Raw genomic sequence first — 16,315 nt, forward strand, 5'->3', positions numbered from 1 at the left:
ACCTCGGAGCAACTTTAAATAATTACGAATGAATCTTAACAAAACGCCATTTCTCTTATTCTATCGATGAATAATTTTTCTTTTTTTTTTTTTCTTTACTTTATGTTCCATGTTAGATTAAATACCGGTTTTATCGTTTTACGGGATCGTTACAATATATTATGAATTTTCCCACGATAAATCACGCACGAATTGTCAAAATTAAACATCGAAGGCCTTTCCTAAAGCATCCACTATTATGCAGCACTCAGGGACAAACATTACTGTTTTTGTTTTGTTGACACAAGTGGTCGTCCTTACAAGGTCTAGGAGAAAGCCCTACGTCGTTCACAGTTTAGACAATTTCTATTTATTCTCGAAAAATAAAATGTTTAGTCGACAGAAATAAAGGAATAATATTGTAGAACGTTTTAATGTTTATAATCGTTTTTCAATTATCTAAGAAATTGATTTACTCAGGTTGATTTAAAAATTAAAATTTACGTGCCAACTCCTTCCATGTATTTCTCCTATATTGGAAGATAACTACTTTAACTGTACAATATCAATATCTGAAAAACTATGTTACCATCTTTTTGTTTTAATTGGTAAAGCTAACGGGGGGAGAATGTTTTCCAACAGAATTATATAATAATAAAGTTTAGTATTTTTGTCTTTAGTAGGATACTTTGGTAGGATATGTTCAGCATACTGTACACACATTAGATGGAATCAGAAAAACACATTTGTTGACTGAATCAATGAAAGAAACAAAATTCCTTTTTCACCTTTCCACAGATCATTCTGCATTTTGGTTGTCTCGCGTGTGAAAGCTTATTTACAATATTATTATACCATTTAAAAATATAGGCGTCCAGTAATTTACCGTTTTCACAAAAATTTCAACAAAAAGCTTTATTAGAAAAGGTATAATTTTGATCCCAAACAAAATATTATATTTTCATATAAAAAGATTTGAAATAACATCCGATGAAAAACAAGTAACTTATCTCATTACCTATATATAAATGAGCAGACATCCTTAAAATTACACTAAAGGCATACTAGGCGTTTGACACTGAAGGATATTCCAATTTCTACGTTGTTGTGGCTACGTGATATTTATATTTGCTAGAAAATGACAGAATGAAACTTTTCCTGAATACTTTGAGGAAAGTGTAAATTTGTATCTCGGTGTGGTGAAGTTTCTAGGACATTTTTAATTCAGTACAATTAGCTAGTAAACTCAAATTTTACCAGGTATCAAATACATATAGAGTACTTTAAGGGCTAAATTATTAAATTAACAATTACTTGGAGCAAACCAAAGAATTAAAATAAAAGATTATTTGTAACGCGGGACAGGTAAAAATCAATAAATAAGACGTTGAAGAAACTTTGAATGACCTACAATATTTACGCACCGATGATAATCTTAAGAGTTGTATTGAAATTGCGTTATTAATTCTCCGTTCAATTATATATAAAATCGAAGGGAAAATATTTAGAGCGAATTGAAGTAAGAATGAGCAGTTTCCGAATTTCCAGTTGGAGCGAGCGTGGCTGTCCCCTATTTATGGATTAGCTCGAATTTTTTCATGCATTTGTGTTTAAAAATAACTCTCATCCGATATTATACAAATATAACTTACCACGTGAATGTTGGATAGTCCAACCGGCTCGCTCTGCTTCTTATCGGTTTTCTTCGCTTGCCTCTTGGCCTTGCTTTCGAGGAAGCGTTGTTTCAACACCAGTGTATCCTGAATGTTTTGTTCACAGAGTCCATTGAAACTTTGATCGAACCTAGGAATACAGTCCGTCTGTCTTCTGCGATAACTCTCGATTCTCCTTCGGAGACGATCGACCACGGCCTGTCTTTTCGGGGTGAGCACCTCACCCATTCCGGGTGCTTGACCCATTTGTTGCTGTAACTGTAGCTGCTGCTGCTGCTGCTGTTGAGAATTAGCGCTCAAACCGTGAATCGCGGAAACAGCCTGACCAATCTGATTGCTCGCGTTGTTTGGATTGTTGGAATTGCTGTTAGGGTTGCCCTGACCCACGCAAACCGATGAAATAGGGCCAGGCACTGCGCCGGGGGGGCCTTGCGGAGGTTGGCGGGGCAGAAGCCCCCCGGCCTCCATACAGCCCCCTAAATCCACCGCAGGGTAAGCCAGCTCAGTGAGAACCTCTGCTCACAAGGCGGTCGACGTGCCCCGCACTTCCTCTAACACTCTTGATACTGCTCTTGCAGCAATTTTCCTAACCCTCCTGTACACCATCCTCTATCACTCTTCAAACCTTTTCAACATTTTTTCACCAAAATTACAAAACAAGCGCTCTCTCTCTCTCTCTCTCTCTCTCTCTCTCTCTCCCTCTGTCTTCCTACCAACTCTCTCCCTTCTTCTCCCTCGCACATGACAGTTCTACAAAAGCCCTACCATCGTCACTGATCAACGCTCAATGTGCCGGAGAATAACGAATTGGACGAAAACCCCAACGGCAGTTACAACCTCACAATTCACCACTGACACAGAACACTACATGCCAGAAAATAACTGTCACTGTAAATCCTCATGCTCCTCATTGTTTTCTCTCGCTATTATTGAGACGAAAGGAGAGAATTCTAGTTTGGTCGTTAAAGAAACGCCGTGTCCAATAGTTTGTTAGTATAGTGGGTGCTTCGCAAGAGTCACGTCGTCAACAAAGCAACGACGCATCGCCCGAGTATTTTCCGATTCGGCGTCCTGCACTGTCTTGAAGCGCCACCGCTGGTCCACGTGACTCGTGTCCGATCGTGCCAGTTATTTCCTTGGCATTTCTTCTTCTGTATCCACTGTGTCGACGAACAAGTGACTAATTCACGCGCTACGATCCAACCAGAACGGAGCACTTGTGCTGTTTGACACGTGAGACCTATGTTAAAACGATCTTATCACTCCTCTCCTCTTCCGGGTCACGAGTCTTCTCTCTGTTTCTTTGGCTTGCTGGAACGAATTGAATAGATATAGGGTAGCGGTGTCGAGAGAAAAAGTGTGAGGGAGGGAGCAAGATTGTTCGGTAGGTGATATCGGTGGAAGAAAAACGATACAACGTATAGAGCGAATGGAATGCCCGCGCGCGACTAAGTCTCGATAAACTAAGTCGAAGGAGCGAGCCTCTCTCTTTTTCACTCACTTACTCTCGCTGACTGGCTGCCGACACCAGAACGAGACACGTACCAGGTGGGGAAAGGGGAAAGTGGCGGGGAGGAGGAGCACAAGAGGGGGAAGAGACGGAAGGGGCTGAGGCGAAGGGGAGGGGCACTTGGTTGCAGCCTTTTGCAGCTTTATAGCTACGCGGCCTACCTCCAAGGGGCACGCTTCTTCTTCTTCTTCTTCCTTCTCTTCCTCCTCCTTCAATTCTTCTCGTTGCTTCTCTTACTCCTACTGCTCTCTGCTCTCTCGCGTCAACCAAAGACACAATCTTGTTTCTTAGCGACGCTACAAACGGACAACTGCTTTCTTTCTTCTTAAACTCTGAAAGAAAAACACGTCCAAATAGAAAAATCGACGCTTATTTGTTTACATTACGTTAAACCAAAATAACACTCACTCTTAATTGCATTTTCAGATTAATTCATGTTTTTTTAACTCTCCTTACGAAGATATTCGGACGAAAAAGTCCCGAGTCGGAAGGGAATGGTTGTGCTAGAAAGATACAAAATGAAACGACGCTGGCCAATTGTGTTGATGCGTGGTGTGCGCTCTCTGTCTCTGTACGTCACAACAGGTAGTTGAGCATGAGCGAGCAAGAGGGCAGCGTGCCGCCGTCGTTCAACCGGAGGAAGAGAGACAGTGAGAAAGAAAGGAAGAGGGAGTGAGAAGCTGAGAAACGACACGAGGATGTCGGAAAAAGTGGGAGGGAGACGAAACGATTGTGTGGTAGTAGGGGACGCGGATAGAGAGAAAAGGGGATTTCACTAGCAAACTGGACTGGTGAGCAAGAACGTGAGAGGTTGGAGGAAGAGTAAGAGGAGAGAAAGGAGGGGTGGGAGTGAAGCTAAATTGGAGACAGTGGTAACAGAACAGGAGGAGGAAAAGAACGGTTTCAGTGTTTGGTATAGCTTCTCCGTATGTACAATTGCTCAGCCTGTAAACTTCCAATGGAACAACTAGAGAACTTGCATACGCGCAACTTCTCCTGTTCGCCTTCTTCTCCTTCCGTCTCTTCTTTCTTACTCATTTGCTCCAATACGCTCGATCGTCTTCTTCCTTTGCTCACCACTTACGTCTCATCCGATCACTTACTATCCTTTATATATGTATACATATATAAATGAGTCTTCGAGTCCTGTTCAAAATCATCTCCCTTGCTCTTAAAAAACTTTTCAAACTTTTTTATCCAACATTTCGCTTTCATCCTTTACTTGTTTTGTCGAGCAAATTTAAACTTCTATTCTTTAAGAATTTCTATATGCTCTGAGTCAATAATTTTATTGATAAAGTAACTCAACTTTATTTGACGGGTTAAAGATTTGAATTACCACGAATAATTACATGTCATTGAGCAACAGCATTAAACGCCAACCCTCTAGCGATTTAAACAAATTACATAACCTTAAAGTTTGATATTTTCCCGGTTAGTTTATCACTGAGTCTCAAAATGCGACGCGCTCGCGCAAGCTTCCAGATTCCCGATCGCGTTAACAATCATACGGACTGTAAACAGACGTAAACGACCGTTTGGTTTGGATCTGTCCTCTTGAATGCGCGGGGCCATTAGCAGAACTGCGCGTGGCTTTGCTATGCTACGCTACGAGAGCATATATCGTTTAAACGGGCGAGCTATAATTACGATAAAACTGACAAACCTGCATCCTGGTAGTTATTGGGTAAACTACGTGCTGCCTGCAATACCAACTGATAACACCACTACACACTACTACAGCACCATCTACAAAATTATGCCTATGTGGTCTGTGTCATGACTGTCATGGTAGTAACTATCAATACCATCAATACTATCATGGCACATGCTCACAAAATCAAAGTAAATCATATAAATATCACGTGTGTATTTTGACAAAAAATTATATGGGTTTGTCATAAAGCATGCAGTAGATTTAAGTCTGTAAATCACAAGTCATAGCTGTGTTTTATTTAGCAAAAAGTTGCTACACTTTTTACACTTTGTGCATTTTTTAAGTTTTCAACTTATACAATGGACAAAGACAGAAATACGGAAAGTGTAGAAAAGTGTTAAAAGTGTAGCTAAATAAAACACAGCTCATGTTAAGTGTAAAAGTAAACATTTGTTCCATTCCTTTTAATTATTATTATTTTTATTGTCTTCTATAAATCGTTTTTAATATATTTTAATATTTATAGAGGAAGATAACTATTAGATGAATTTATTAAGACAAGTATGTTGTCTTTATAATAATTGTAGTAACAATGGTATTTTAAATTATTTAGAATTGTGTGATGTTCAAATGAATAAGTTACTAATGATCAATAATTTTGTTACTTTTTTTTTGTTAAATTTTTCTAATTGAAAGAGGCTAGTAATTTGTACTCAGTCATTCAAATGCTAGTAGAGGTTTTATACATTGTTAAATTTTTGTCTAATTCCATTGTTATTTGTCCTTACAGGTTATAGATTAATATCGAAATGTCTAAACTTGCTATAAAGTCTACAAAACTTCCTGCTATAGTAGGAACGAAACCATCTGTAAAAAATGCTCAACTTCTTTCTTCATCAGGCATACCATCTTTAGATAATATACTTGGTGGAGGTTTGCCAATAGGTTCCCTATTTACCATAGGTATGTAGTATATTTTAAAAATTTTAAATAAAATATTATAACTTATGATTTATATATATATATTCTTTCTTTAAACTTGCAGAAGAAGATCCAAATGGAACCTATGCAAAAGTGCTCTTAAAATATTTCATGGCAGAAGGCATTTTCTATAAGCACTCATTATTAATTGCATCATTGGATAACGACCCAGTGCAATTGGCTTTGGGAATTCCTACAGCGGTAACAGATGCAGTGAGAGAAAAAGTTCCATCTCAAAATAGCCAAGAAGATAAAATGAAAATTGCCTGGAGATATCAAAATATGAAAATGGTAGATGCGGCCAATGAAAATGACTGTAATATTGGGCATAGTTTTGATTTGAGAAAAACAATTCAAAAGGATTTGATTTATAATTCAGGAATAACATTATGGCCAAATAGCGATTTGAACACTCAAAGTATTACTTTTAATAACCCAGCATATGAAAATTTATTGTTTCATGTTAGAAAATTGATACATGACAAACAATTTTCAACATCTACTACCTCACGTGAAAGAAAACTTTTAAGAATTACAATTCATTCGCTTGGATCTCGATTATGGGTTTCTGATGAAGATGAAAATACCTACCAAGACCTTTTGAAGTTTCTTTATTGTTTTAAAGTTATTTTAAGAAAAGCTTATGCTATTGGAGTAGTATCAATACCTATTGATAATTTCGAAGAGCATGTAAGTTAATAGATTTTTTATAATTATTTAAATAAATTACCAAATTGTGGTCTTACAGGACACAATAGTTGAGCGTATTGAACATATCTCTGATGCTGCTCTCAGATTAGAATCTTTTGCAGATTCTGCTAAAGGTTTAAATCCTTTGTTCCAAAACTATCATGGACTCTTACACATTAAAAAATTGCCCTCCATTAACATGTTCTCCTCTACAGCACCTGAATCAAGCGATCTTGCGTTTAAATTACGACGAAAAGTGTTTGTTATAGAGGTAAGCTATGTTTATTTTATGTACCAAAACAAATTTATTTAATTAAAACGAAAATATAATGCTATTACAGACTTTACATTTACCACCGGCATTTGATGATACTGCGGAACGAGAACAAGATGATGTACAGTCCATGGGATGTATACAAAATATGGGAAAAAAGTTGTTTGAGTTTTAATATACTGTAAGAACGTTAAAACAAATTTTAAATTGATTTTTTTTCTAAAAAAAGCATGAACAAATTATTATTATTAACCCTTAAAAACCCAAATGTGTATATATACTGTTTTGTTCTAATTTATTTTTCTAAAAGCTTCATCAATGAAAACAGGTGCAAACTAAAGTATTTATATAGTCATAGAACATAAACTTATATCAACAGCAGTACAAAATAAAGGAAAGAATGTTTCGTAAGTTGTAAAGTATGGAGGTTAAATTATTTTTGCAGTACACCAACATCAAATGTTTAGAAAAGCTCCCTGCTTCAAGCACCGAAAAATAAACATTTTATTAGATTTATTTTATCTAAAAAATAAAAGTAATTTTAATGAAACTGTAGATATATATTTATAATTTGTTTACCTTAAGATATTTTTATTAATTAATGTAAGTGCAAGTCATTGGCGATATATGCCGTTGTTGTAACACTGCATTTTCACTCTTTGATATAATGCTGTGTTCTATCTCTAAGTTATCTAAAAAGGAAAAAAACATTACTTGTACTTTGCAGGAGTGTAGTTTTCTCCTGAATACGAAAAGTACGATAGATCAAAGATGAAATCTTTTAGTAAATAAATTAAACTATAATTTTGTTGCTAAGATTAGATATCTCTTTCCACACTGAGTCATCCGTGCATCTATATTTCTTTTATTTTTATGTAGTTCAGGCAAAAATTTACATTCATGCGGAGTACAAAATTAATTCTTTTTAGATAACCAGGCGAGACTGCATCATTTCAATGAGTAAAATAAGAAGCGTTTAGACCACGTTTGTGTTAAGAATAACATGTATTAAAATTGGTCTTAAAGAAATTCTTTAAGTAGTAAAATTTTGTACAAATATGTAGCTACTTTAAATAAAAAAGATTCTACGAAATGTTTTTTTTTCATTTGGTAAGTAATTAAGAATCCCCACTTAAATAGAATGCTAGTTTAATTTTCTTAAATAATTATCGTAATTAAGTTTACTTTTAATTTGATAAAAAAATTGTTGAAAGTTTGAAGTTTTTTTCCTTTTATTTTTCGGAATACTGGTCTTTAAGAATTGATTTGTAAATATGTAGCGTAGGTGGAATGCAATTCTTTATCGGTAAAACAGAGCTAAGATATTTAGTAATGATCAAAGCATTTACTAGACATCACTCCTCTTAGGTATCTTATCAGTAATTACAATGTTCCCTGTGAAAGAAGTTAGATATTTCTAGCCAATTATCACCAATTTATATTTATATCAATATAATACATCATTATTTAACTCACAATGTCATGCTTAAGGTGATGAAATTTAGTTTAGTTTACCAATTTTATTAAATCAGAATTAGAGATTTTACTTATATAATCGCTTCATACTTACCCACACAATATACTTTAGAGATGCAAAATGTCGCACCTAAGTTCCTATGTTGTGATTGATATAAATTAATAAAAATGTCATAACTTATATAAACTAGACAAGCCTCAAAATTATATCGCATTTATATATACTTACTATTAATTTAATTCGATATAAAATAGTTTTGTAATTATGTGAAAATAATAATTAATTATACTTTAAAATCATTACTGATGCAAACTTAAGAAGCACACAATGTCTAAATTAAATATCAAGTTTTACAAAAAAAAACACATTTGCAGTTTCTTATAAACTTCTAAATTTCACAGATTTGATTTCTAAAAAGGTTTTTATCATATTTTACAGATGCTTAAAAATACATGTAGAGGCTACCATCGAAACCCCGCTGTGTCTTGAGTCGTTTAAAATCAGCGATAGAATTTATCGGATAGATTGTAACATGTGTAAGAAATTTATAAATCTGAAAGTGGGCAATGAAGTTATAGATATTAATGAGCCGAACGAAAAGTTTGGAAGTTATTGGAGAATGGTAAAATATACTTTTTAAGAAAGTACAGAGACGATTTATTTCTGACTTTACTCTCTTTTGCTTCTATTTAACTAACAACTTTGATTAGGCACTAAATAATCGAGATAAAATAATATATTATATATTAAGCCAAATTCTTTATCCCGAATTTGATACTCCGGATCCAACAAAAATGGAATCGCCATATGAGTTTGCGGATGAATTTGATAAAATTATCATTAGATGGGAAAATGGAAAAGCAATTGGATTTTACACCATAAAACCGAAAGGTTCATTTATTAATTTTTTTGTGCATATTACGGATAACAAAAACAATCGAAAATTTGTTTTTAGGTTGTAAGAATTCATTAACGAATGAAGAATATATGATGCCCATAATAGATACTGTTTATATACGATCAGAATACAGAAATCAAGGGTATGGTACAGAAATGCTAAAAGATATAGTAACTCGTTTCCCAAATGACGATATTGGATTTTCAAAACCAATTTCTTTCGGCATGCAAAAAGGTAAATTTTAGTTGTTTGATATTAAATAACTGTTTTGCTAATGTAATACAATATTTAAATACAGTGTATAAATCTGGTGATAAACATCAATTATCTGTAAATAGTTAAGTATTACGAAATTTTACTTTTAACTTTGCTTAAAAATATTTTCTAGTGTTGAAAAAGTTTTTACTTTGCTACAAGCAACACAGACGACACTTTTGGGAAATAGCAGATCACGATATGAACGACTCTCAACAATTGATTTGGTTTAATCTTAAAAATAAAAACTTTTAATTAAAAGAAACGTATGTTGTACAATTTTTATTATACAAAATTTAATGACAATATAACAAACTATTATTATATACTTTTAAATATATATATTTTCAAATTTATATATAATTGGAATGAATGGAATATAAGTATATGTTCAATTGTTAATGATATTTGAGCATTTAAGTAAATTTACATGATAAATATATTTCATAAATTGAAAATAATTCAAAACAATTTTTTCTTACCTTATTTTAAATAACTCTTTAATTCATTTAGTAAAATAGAGCCTATTACCATTTTTTCACAATTGACACATATTTCTAGCTCTTCCGAATCTAGAATTTTTGCTGTTACTAAGACTAATGATTTTGAGGCAAGTGTGTGAGCAGCAAACCTGAAAATTGGGTCAATAAATATATATTTCATGAACAAATATATATATATATATATACAAGTTTGTAAGGTAACGAAGAAAAAATAATTTACCTAACAACATCATTCTCGCTTGATACGATTGCAACATTTACCGCTTCAAACATTTTCTGAGTCAGTACCTTTCTATCCCCAGAAAATTTCAATTTAACTATATGCTCGTTCATACCCTTTAATTTTGATTTTTCAGATATAAACATAGCCTCTGGTAAGAGTACCGATCTTATAATTTCACCAATTGGTGCCTTAATGTTAACGGGACATGAGTATTTTTCATCTTCTATATTAAAATCAATATTAAAATTAGCTGATTGCGTTGAATCATTAAAATTAATGCCCAATGTAGACGATACTGTGGAGCCCGCCTCAAGTGTTGGGATTAGGGCAAACTCATGAAGAGACAGTCCTTTTGGCAAATTCTAGGAAATGTGTGAAATTTATCATTTGTATTCAATTTATAATACAAATGGACAAGTCTCTTAACGCAACCTTACCTTTTTACCAACTTGAATATTTTTCATTGGCCTTGCACTTTCATTAAAGAATGTGACCTCGATACTAACAAAATGATTACTGACTAAATGTGGCGACCTTGTAAATCTATATTCAATTTTTAGACCATGACTTGAAATAGGATTTAATAATTCAATTTTCTTCAATGGTACATAAGATGCAGATACTTCCCTAACATCATTTATAATTGTTGTAGGATTCATTGGAGTAAGAAAACCACCTAAACTCGGTGTCATAACCGGTGTTATTGGTATAACTGTAAAAAAATGTGAAAAAATAAACGAAAATAAATTATTAATTTGATAACAGTGATAAACAAAGACCTACCATCATCCAAATCCAATAACAGATCTAAGTTACTTTTCGGTTTTTCTTTTACTATTTGTTTTTCAACTTGTCTTTTTGGTTCACTATCTTGAGAATCTGTATCTTCTTCTGATTCCGATTCTTCGCTTTCATATTCACTATCTGACTCGTTAGAATCTTTCTTTTTGTGATCGCTCTCATATTCAGACTTGCTTTTACCAGATTCAGATTCTGAGTACTCGGATGAAGTATCGTCTTCATCACTTGTTTCGCTTTCCGAGTCTTCAGAAGTTTTGTTATCATTTCCTGATTCTGGAATATATTATAATTATATTATTAAACAAAGATGTAGCAAATAATACGGCGTACGTGTAGTATCTTAAGGAAAAAAATGAACAAACCTTCTTTTGGATTACTCTCATCTTCGCTATAAAAATTTTTTTCTTTTTCTTTTTTCTCTTTCTTAGCAAATTTGTGCTTTTTTGAATATATACCTAGGTTGTCAGTATACGATGCTATTGGTTCGACAACATCCCTGACTGACGGATCTGGAGCTTCTTGAGGGAAAGGAGGCAATGAACGATAGCCTGCACAAGGCATATCCAAATAGTGTGATAAAGTACCCAATTGGTACTCCGAATCCTTAAATCGAGAAGTTAAAGTTGGTGCTGGTTTTGGGGCTAGAAATATCTTTCTTGCAAATTGTGGAAGCACATTTTTTGATTCATTTTCATCATCAAATATAAAAGGTTTCAAGAACCTTGCTCTATCGCGAATATCATAATTTTGGTCATATTTTGCAAGTTGGAAGACATACTGACAAAATGGTTTAGTTTGAGAAGGATTATTGAGGCATAACTTAACAGCTAAATTTAGGATTTGTAGTTTAACTATATCTTGTTCGTTTATAAAGTTTTTCGCCATTTTTCTAAGTACGTCAGGTGCTATTTTAGGTACTCTTTCTGAATATTCTCCCAAAAGCCATAAGATAGATGCTCGCGCCTGTGGTACCATTATAAAGTCCATCAACTTTGCCATATGTGTAATAATATCTTTATGTTCATTCGGTTGCGTCTGCAAGAGCTTTTTTATAACGACGACGCTTTCTGCAACTATAGCCTCTGTAAAATATATTATTTAATGTATAAATTAAATTTTCAAAATATGATGTTTTTACAACAATATTACATACCATCTCTATTGCTAAGTAATGAAACTAAACCATTGAGGCATGTATCGGCAACTTCTTTTATATTACTTGCACATCTACCTATTGCCTGAATACTAGCACCAACAAACTCTTTATCACTGCTTGAAATATATGTTTGAAATTCTCTTAATATTACACCAATGCTAGTTTCAGTTGCTAGATTAGTTAAAATATCTAACTTAAGTAGTTTTATGTGGGTTGGATCTGATGTTCTAACAAAAAAGGACTTAAGAAATGGCTCAAACATTCCCTATAAATAAATAATATAGTGATATTGTTATATTTGAAAAATATATAAATTTCTTATATTAATTCTTAGAGAATTAAAAAATTATTGAGAAATCTTACCTTTCTTGTAATTGATATACTTGCAATGCAATGTAGAACAATACTTTGAACCTCTCTATGGCTCCTTAATAGTCGTATTAATGCTTTTGCAGCAATCATAACTTCACTCCTTGGTGCTGCATGATGATATAATTGAGCGACAGCCATTACAACTGAGGCATTTCTACTCTGTAAAAGTGGTTTTGTATTGCGTAATAATAATCTATGATCTGAATCTAATGTAAATTTTGGCTTTTCGTTACGAGATGAATCGGAATCAGAATCATAGAACGGCCGATTTTCTTCTTCTTCAATACCCTGGTATTATTAAGAGAAAACTATAGTAATTACAAGTTTTGACTTGTGCTCATAAATATTTTTCATTAATAAAAGATACACTTACATCAATATTAGGATTAACAAACTGTGTCCTGGCATATCGAGTGAGCATATTAACTATTACCACTTGTCCCCATTCATCAACATCTACTAATAAATTGCACAATTTTCTGTAATTCTTATGAATAAGATCTATTCTTTCTGGACACACTTCTTCAAAAGCCATTACTGCAGAACCCACAACAAGTGTAGTCTTATCAGATAACAATTTCTCTAAAACACTAATTAATTCTTCTTTTTGCTCTGGATCCAATGAAAACAATTTAGGTATAGCATGTGCTGCAGTCTTTCTTACATATGGTGACATATCACTAGCTGAATCCTTAATTGCCAGCATAACAATTGGTACAATCATAGAAACTCTGATACTTGATAACACTCTTAATGCACTTGCTCTTATTAACTGATTCGGATCTTTTAATGCCCTTTGAAAAGTAGAGATTGACAACAATGCAAGATCTTGTTGATCTTCTGCATAGCGAACTAGATATACATAAACCAATTTCTTAACTTCAATATTTTTAGATACAACATTTTTAACTACTGCAGGAAATAATTCTGATGCATCTCGCCCTTTAGCTACCATCTGAAAATAAGCTTATAACACTGACTATTTTGATATGCAATGATTAGAAAAATATTTCTTACCCCAATGATACGTTTCATAGCTTCCAATTTTAAACTGTCCTTATTACTGTCCAACATCTGCTTCAGATCATCATGTCTACAAGAATATTAATATACAAATTAAGTTTTAATACTCTCATATAACAAAAGATTTACGAAATAATTGGTAATCTTATGCTGTAATAATATTGAAAAGAATTTCTTTGCTAAAAACAAGTAACAATTTATTAGTAAATAATTGCAGTAATGAATAAAAAAGACTTCACTAAAATTCAATATAGGTATTTAAAACCTTTACAGATATTAAAAACTAATGGAAAAACAATTTAAATTACTTTTTATAATCAGAATGAAAAAGTCCGCCTGAAGCCGGATCAGTCGTAAGCTCTGGTTCTCCGGCACTGGAAGGTCTATCATTGCTGTATGAACCTCCATTATTTGATAAAGTACTTGCTGCTGCTGTCAGCATTGTTACAGCTTATATATTACGGAATTAATTTTCCTACCACAAATATTACATGTAATGTAAATGTAATTGTAAAGCTGTGTCGCACAGTATTCTGTATAATTCTGTAAATAGTTTGACAGCAGACATCAGATCTAGTACAAAGCGACAGTATCTTTAGCAGCACCAGACTGCACCAGACAGTAGGCCCAACCAAACCAGTAGATGAACAAGATTACCTTATGACCACCATGATAATTAATTGTTTTAGTGCTGAAGTCTGAGTTTCCTTGGACTGGCGCCCCCATCTGCGTCCTGCGACGAAACTGGACGACACTAGCGCTAGTATACATATATCAACTTTAAAAAAAGAGCGGCAAATCGTAAACAAAAGAAAAGTATATATGTATGTAGTGTATGTACATACAAACAGTAATCGCCAGGTATGGCTTTTCCTTAATTTTTCGATGCTTTTAGGCCCGGTCTTACAGTCTCAATTAAATTAATTATGCTATATTATATTTAACATAAAATATATCATACGAAATACTCTACACATATTCCGCGTGGCATTTATTACAGCATAATTAAATTAATTGAGAAGTGTAAGACCGGGCCTTAGGAATCGCATTAAAAAAACCAGGGTACCGATTCTTGAAACTATGATCCTAAATTTCGTATGTGAAACTCCACAGTTTCCGTTACATATCTTATTGACTTTCACATACGAAATCTAAGATCACAGTTTCAAGAATCGTGCCCCAGCGCTTTTACTTCGCGCGCCTAACTCAACTCGCTTGCTTCGTATGTATGTATGTACATACTACATACACACTATGGAGTCAGTGGCTATAACGCGGTTCCTAAATGCACCATGCATAGTACATTGATCCGCGCGCCAGCTATTTGAGAACAAAACATTTTCATGAATATTGTTAATATAGAGGGGTGAGGCAGAGGCATGAAGGAGAGTATGGATTATAGATGGAGAATTGGAGTCTGAAAGAACAGTGTCAACATAATGTCAACATAGCGAGACTCGATATTCTGATTAATATGATAACTACCATTGTTATTGGATTAACATAAACTGCTAAAATTAATCATTGTTAGTTAATTTTAATTGTAATATATAAAAATGGCTCTAGTTTACATTGATGACAACGATCCGTGGTAAATTATTTATAAGCATTAGCCTGTCTGTTACATGAATTTCTATTGATTTTATAATTAATATGTTATTCATTTTTAGGCTTATGGAGTATGATGCCTGCGAAAGACTTTTTCGTGAAATTATGGAACTATTAACAAGCCGTGATAAAGAATCTAAAGTGACACAAGTTTATGCAAATTTATCAGCCACAATAAGATTACGTATGAAACAATATAGTCATGAAGTGCAAATACTAAGAAACAAAATTATTGAAGATGCCAATTCAAGAACTATGTATCCTTTTATCATCAATTGTATTTTTTCAGTTGACCACACAAAACTTCATGTAATTTGTATTCTTATGAAAGTTTTATCTAAAAATTGATTTATTCCTTAAATCTAACAAATCTAAAGTACTGCAGAAGAAGCAGAAAGAAGGACAAGAAAGGTAGAGTTGTTACAAAGCAAAGATGTACAACTGCAAACATTGTATGAATCAAATATTAACAAGTGGGCGTCGTCACGCGATAGATTATTAAGAGTAGGATCATCAGCTTTAATGGATGGAGGAACTACTTCTTGGGCAGGCGACGACGATGACGTTCATCCTATAGAGGCACAAGTGTCCATCAATGACCTTAAAGTTCATCAAGAACAAATATTACAGGGTTTAAATATATTTTTATTAAATGTTATAAAATATATTACTATTTTAAACATTGACTTAAAATTTTTCAATATTCTAGATCAGGAGCAAGGTTTAGAGGAGCTCTGTAAAGTGATTTCGCGTCAAAAGCAAATCGGGCAAGCTATCTACAATGAAGTAGATCATCAAAATGGTAATTTTTCCATTTTTATGTCGCTCATAAATAAGTTAAAACAAAATTATTCGTTTTTAGAAATAATTGACGACTTGGCTGAACATATGGATAGAACAGATGATTCTATAGTGCATAAAACACATCAGGTTCAAAGTATCGGTGCTAAAGATCATACATGTGGTTATTGGGTGATAATACTCTTACTTTTTATTTGTATTATTGCTGCTAGTTTAACGTAATAAATTTAGCTGTCAGTTAATTCTATTTTTTGTATGGTGTATAAAACTAATGTTTTGTAAGTAAGCAATGCCTATGTGTAAATGCCTTGAAAAAAATGTTTTGAACAATTTCTATGATTGTAATTATTCATTGCAGTAATACATGAAAATAAGGAAACAAAGTACAAATAGTGAATCTGATTACTGTAATAACCATTTGTCTCTTATATGTT

General features: G+C 33.4%; 5 protein-coding genes across 14 annotated transcripts in view; 3 read left to right on the forward strand and 2 right to left on the reverse strand.

The window, feature by feature from the left end:
* The window catches only part of LOC136783972 (neurogenic protein mastermind-like), a 102,030-nt gene extending 97,326 nt beyond the window's left edge, over nucleotides 1-4,704 (reverse strand). For 2 of the 3 annotated variants that reach the window (XM_066744400.1, XM_066744398.1), the window contains exons 1-3: nucleotides 3,571-4,704; nucleotides 3,324-3,494; nucleotides 1,632-2,963 (exon numbers count right to left, since the gene is read on the reverse strand). In XM_066744400.1, coding sequence (XP_066600497.1) covers nucleotides 1,632-2,120 — 489 coding nt within the window. In that variant the 5' untranslated portion in view covers nucleotides 2,121-2,963; nucleotides 3,324-3,494; nucleotides 3,571-4,704. Of the gene's footprint in view, nucleotides 1-1,631; nucleotides 3,285-3,323; nucleotides 3,495-3,570 lie in introns of those variants that run through there. The other variant, XM_066744399.1, reaches the window with a different exon arrangement.
* A 166-nt stretch (nucleotides 4,705-4,870) lies between these two features.
* Nucleotides 4,871-7,855, forward strand: Elp4 (Elongator complex protein 4). Of its 8 annotated transcripts, none has more exons than XM_066744412.1 (6): nucleotides 4,871-5,027; nucleotides 5,610-5,782; nucleotides 5,865-6,490; nucleotides 6,549-6,761; nucleotides 6,832-6,945; nucleotides 7,694-7,855. In XM_066744412.1, exons 2-5 carry the CDS (start codon nucleotides 5,629-5,631, stop codon nucleotides 6,937-6,939), a joined length of 1,101 nt encoding a protein of 366 aa, XP_066600509.1. In that variant the 5' UTR covers nucleotides 4,871-5,027; nucleotides 5,610-5,628; the 3' UTR covers nucleotides 6,940-6,945; nucleotides 7,694-7,855. The 8 variants fall into 8 exon arrangements, with proteins under 8 accessions (XP_066600509.1, XP_066600500.1, XP_066600501.1 ...); XM_066744408.1 differs by lacking the exon at nucleotides 4,871-5,027 and adding exons at nucleotides 5,095-5,261; nucleotides 5,346-5,380 and having other exon boundaries at nucleotides 6,832-7,855; XM_066744403.1 differs by having other exon boundaries at nucleotides 6,832-7,855.
* A 258-nt stretch (nucleotides 7,856-8,113) lies between these two features.
* Nucleotides 8,114-9,801, forward strand: LOC136783835 (soluble lamin-associated protein of 75 kDa-like). The gene is made up of 5 exons (XM_066744137.1): nucleotides 8,114-8,255; nucleotides 8,680-8,863; nucleotides 8,952-9,132; nucleotides 9,197-9,373; nucleotides 9,528-9,801. The coding sequence occupies exons 1-5, from the start codon at nucleotides 8,242-8,244 to the stop codon at nucleotides 9,647-9,649; spliced, it is 678 nt and encodes a 225-aa protein (XP_066600234.1). The 5' UTR covers nucleotides 8,114-8,241; the 3' UTR covers nucleotides 9,650-9,801.
* Nucleotides 9,752-14,169, reverse strand: rb (adaptor related protein complex 3 subunit ruby). Its single transcript, XM_066744136.1, has 10 exons — nucleotides 13,781-14,169; nucleotides 13,467-13,542; nucleotides 12,823-13,404; nucleotides 12,441-12,737; nucleotides 12,075-12,342; nucleotides 11,284-12,003; nucleotides 10,904-11,194; nucleotides 10,558-10,832; nucleotides 10,118-10,482; nucleotides 9,752-10,025 (listed from the first exon to the last, which is right to left on the reverse strand). Exons 1-10 carry the CDS (start codon nucleotides 13,912-13,914, stop codon nucleotides 9,878-9,880), a joined length of 3,156 nt encoding a protein of 1,051 aa, XP_066600233.1. The 5' UTR covers nucleotides 13,915-14,169; the 3' UTR covers nucleotides 9,752-9,877.
* A 695-nt stretch (nucleotides 14,170-14,864) lies between these two features.
* Syx8 (syntaxin 8) lies at nucleotides 14,865-16,266 on the forward strand. Its single transcript, XM_066744414.1, has 5 exons — nucleotides 14,865-15,063; nucleotides 15,143-15,337; nucleotides 15,458-15,711; nucleotides 15,790-15,882; nucleotides 15,943-16,266. The coding sequence occupies exons 1-5, from the start codon at nucleotides 15,029-15,031 to the stop codon at nucleotides 16,101-16,103; spliced, it is 738 nt and encodes a 245-aa protein (XP_066600511.1). The 5' UTR covers nucleotides 14,865-15,028; the 3' UTR covers nucleotides 16,104-16,266.
* The last annotated feature ends 49 nt before the right edge of the window (nucleotides 16,267-16,315 follow it).

Source organism: Prorops nasuta, unplaced genomic scaffold, assembly GCF_024137725.1.
Source record: "Prorops nasuta isolate Cenicafe-Biocafe unplaced genomic scaffold, Cenicafe_Pnas_1.2 PNAS00038, whole genome shotgun sequence".
In the NCBI taxonomy this organism is placed as follows: domain Eukaryota; kingdom Metazoa; phylum Arthropoda; class Insecta; order Hymenoptera; family Bethylidae; genus Prorops; species Prorops nasuta.

What these genes read in the sequence shown, in the direction of transcription:
- Elp4 (XM_066744403.1), top strand. Translation starts at nt 5,629, where the DNA reads ATGTCTAAACTTGCTATAAAGTCTACAAAACTTCCTGCTATAGTAGGA. An exon ending in TTGATAATTTCGAAGAGCAT is followed by an intron (nt 6,491 to 6,548) that starts GTAAGTTAATAG and finishes GTGGTCTTACAG; the next exon opens with GACACAATAGTTGAGCGTAT. An exon ending in GAAAAGTGTTTGTTATAGAG is followed by an intron (nt 6,762 to 6,831) that starts GTAAGCTATGTT and finishes ATGCTATTACAG; the next exon opens with ACTTTACATTTACCACCGGC.
- LOC136783835 (XM_066744137.1), top strand. An exon ending in TTACACCATAAAACCGAAAG is followed by an intron (nt 9,133 to 9,196) that starts GTTCATTTATTA and finishes ATTTGTTTTTAG; the next exon opens with GTTGTAAGAATTCATTAACG. An exon ending in TTCTTTCGGCATGCAAAAAG is followed by an intron (nt 9,374 to 9,527) that starts GTAAATTTTAGT and finishes AATATTTTCTAG; the next exon opens with TGTTGAAAAAGTTTTTACTT.
- rb (XM_066744136.1), bottom strand. Translation starts at nt 13,914, where the DNA reads ATGCTGACAGCAGCAGCAAGTACTTTATCAAATAATGGAGGTTCATAC. An exon ending in GTATATCAATTACAAGAAAG is followed by an intron (nt 12,343 to 12,440) that starts GTAAGATTTCTC and finishes ATTTATTTATAG; the next exon opens with GGAATGTTTGAGCCATTTCT. An exon ending in TGAGAGTAATCCAAAAGAAG is followed by an intron (nt 11,195 to 11,283) that starts GTTTGTTCATTT and finishes AATATATTCCAG; the next exon opens with AATCAGGAAATGATAACAAA.
- Syx8 (XM_066744414.1), top strand. Translation starts at nt 15,029, where the DNA reads ATGGCTCTAGTTTACATTGATGACAACGATCCGTG. An exon ending in ATTGATGACAACGATCCGTG is followed by an intron (nt 15,064 to 15,142) that starts GTAAATTATTTA and finishes ATTCATTTTTAG; the next exon opens with GCTTATGGAGTATGATGCCT. An exon ending in TCAAGAACAAATATTACAGG is followed by an intron (nt 15,712 to 15,789) that starts GTTTAAATATAT and finishes TCAATATTCTAG; the next exon opens with ATCAGGAGCAAGGTTTAGAG.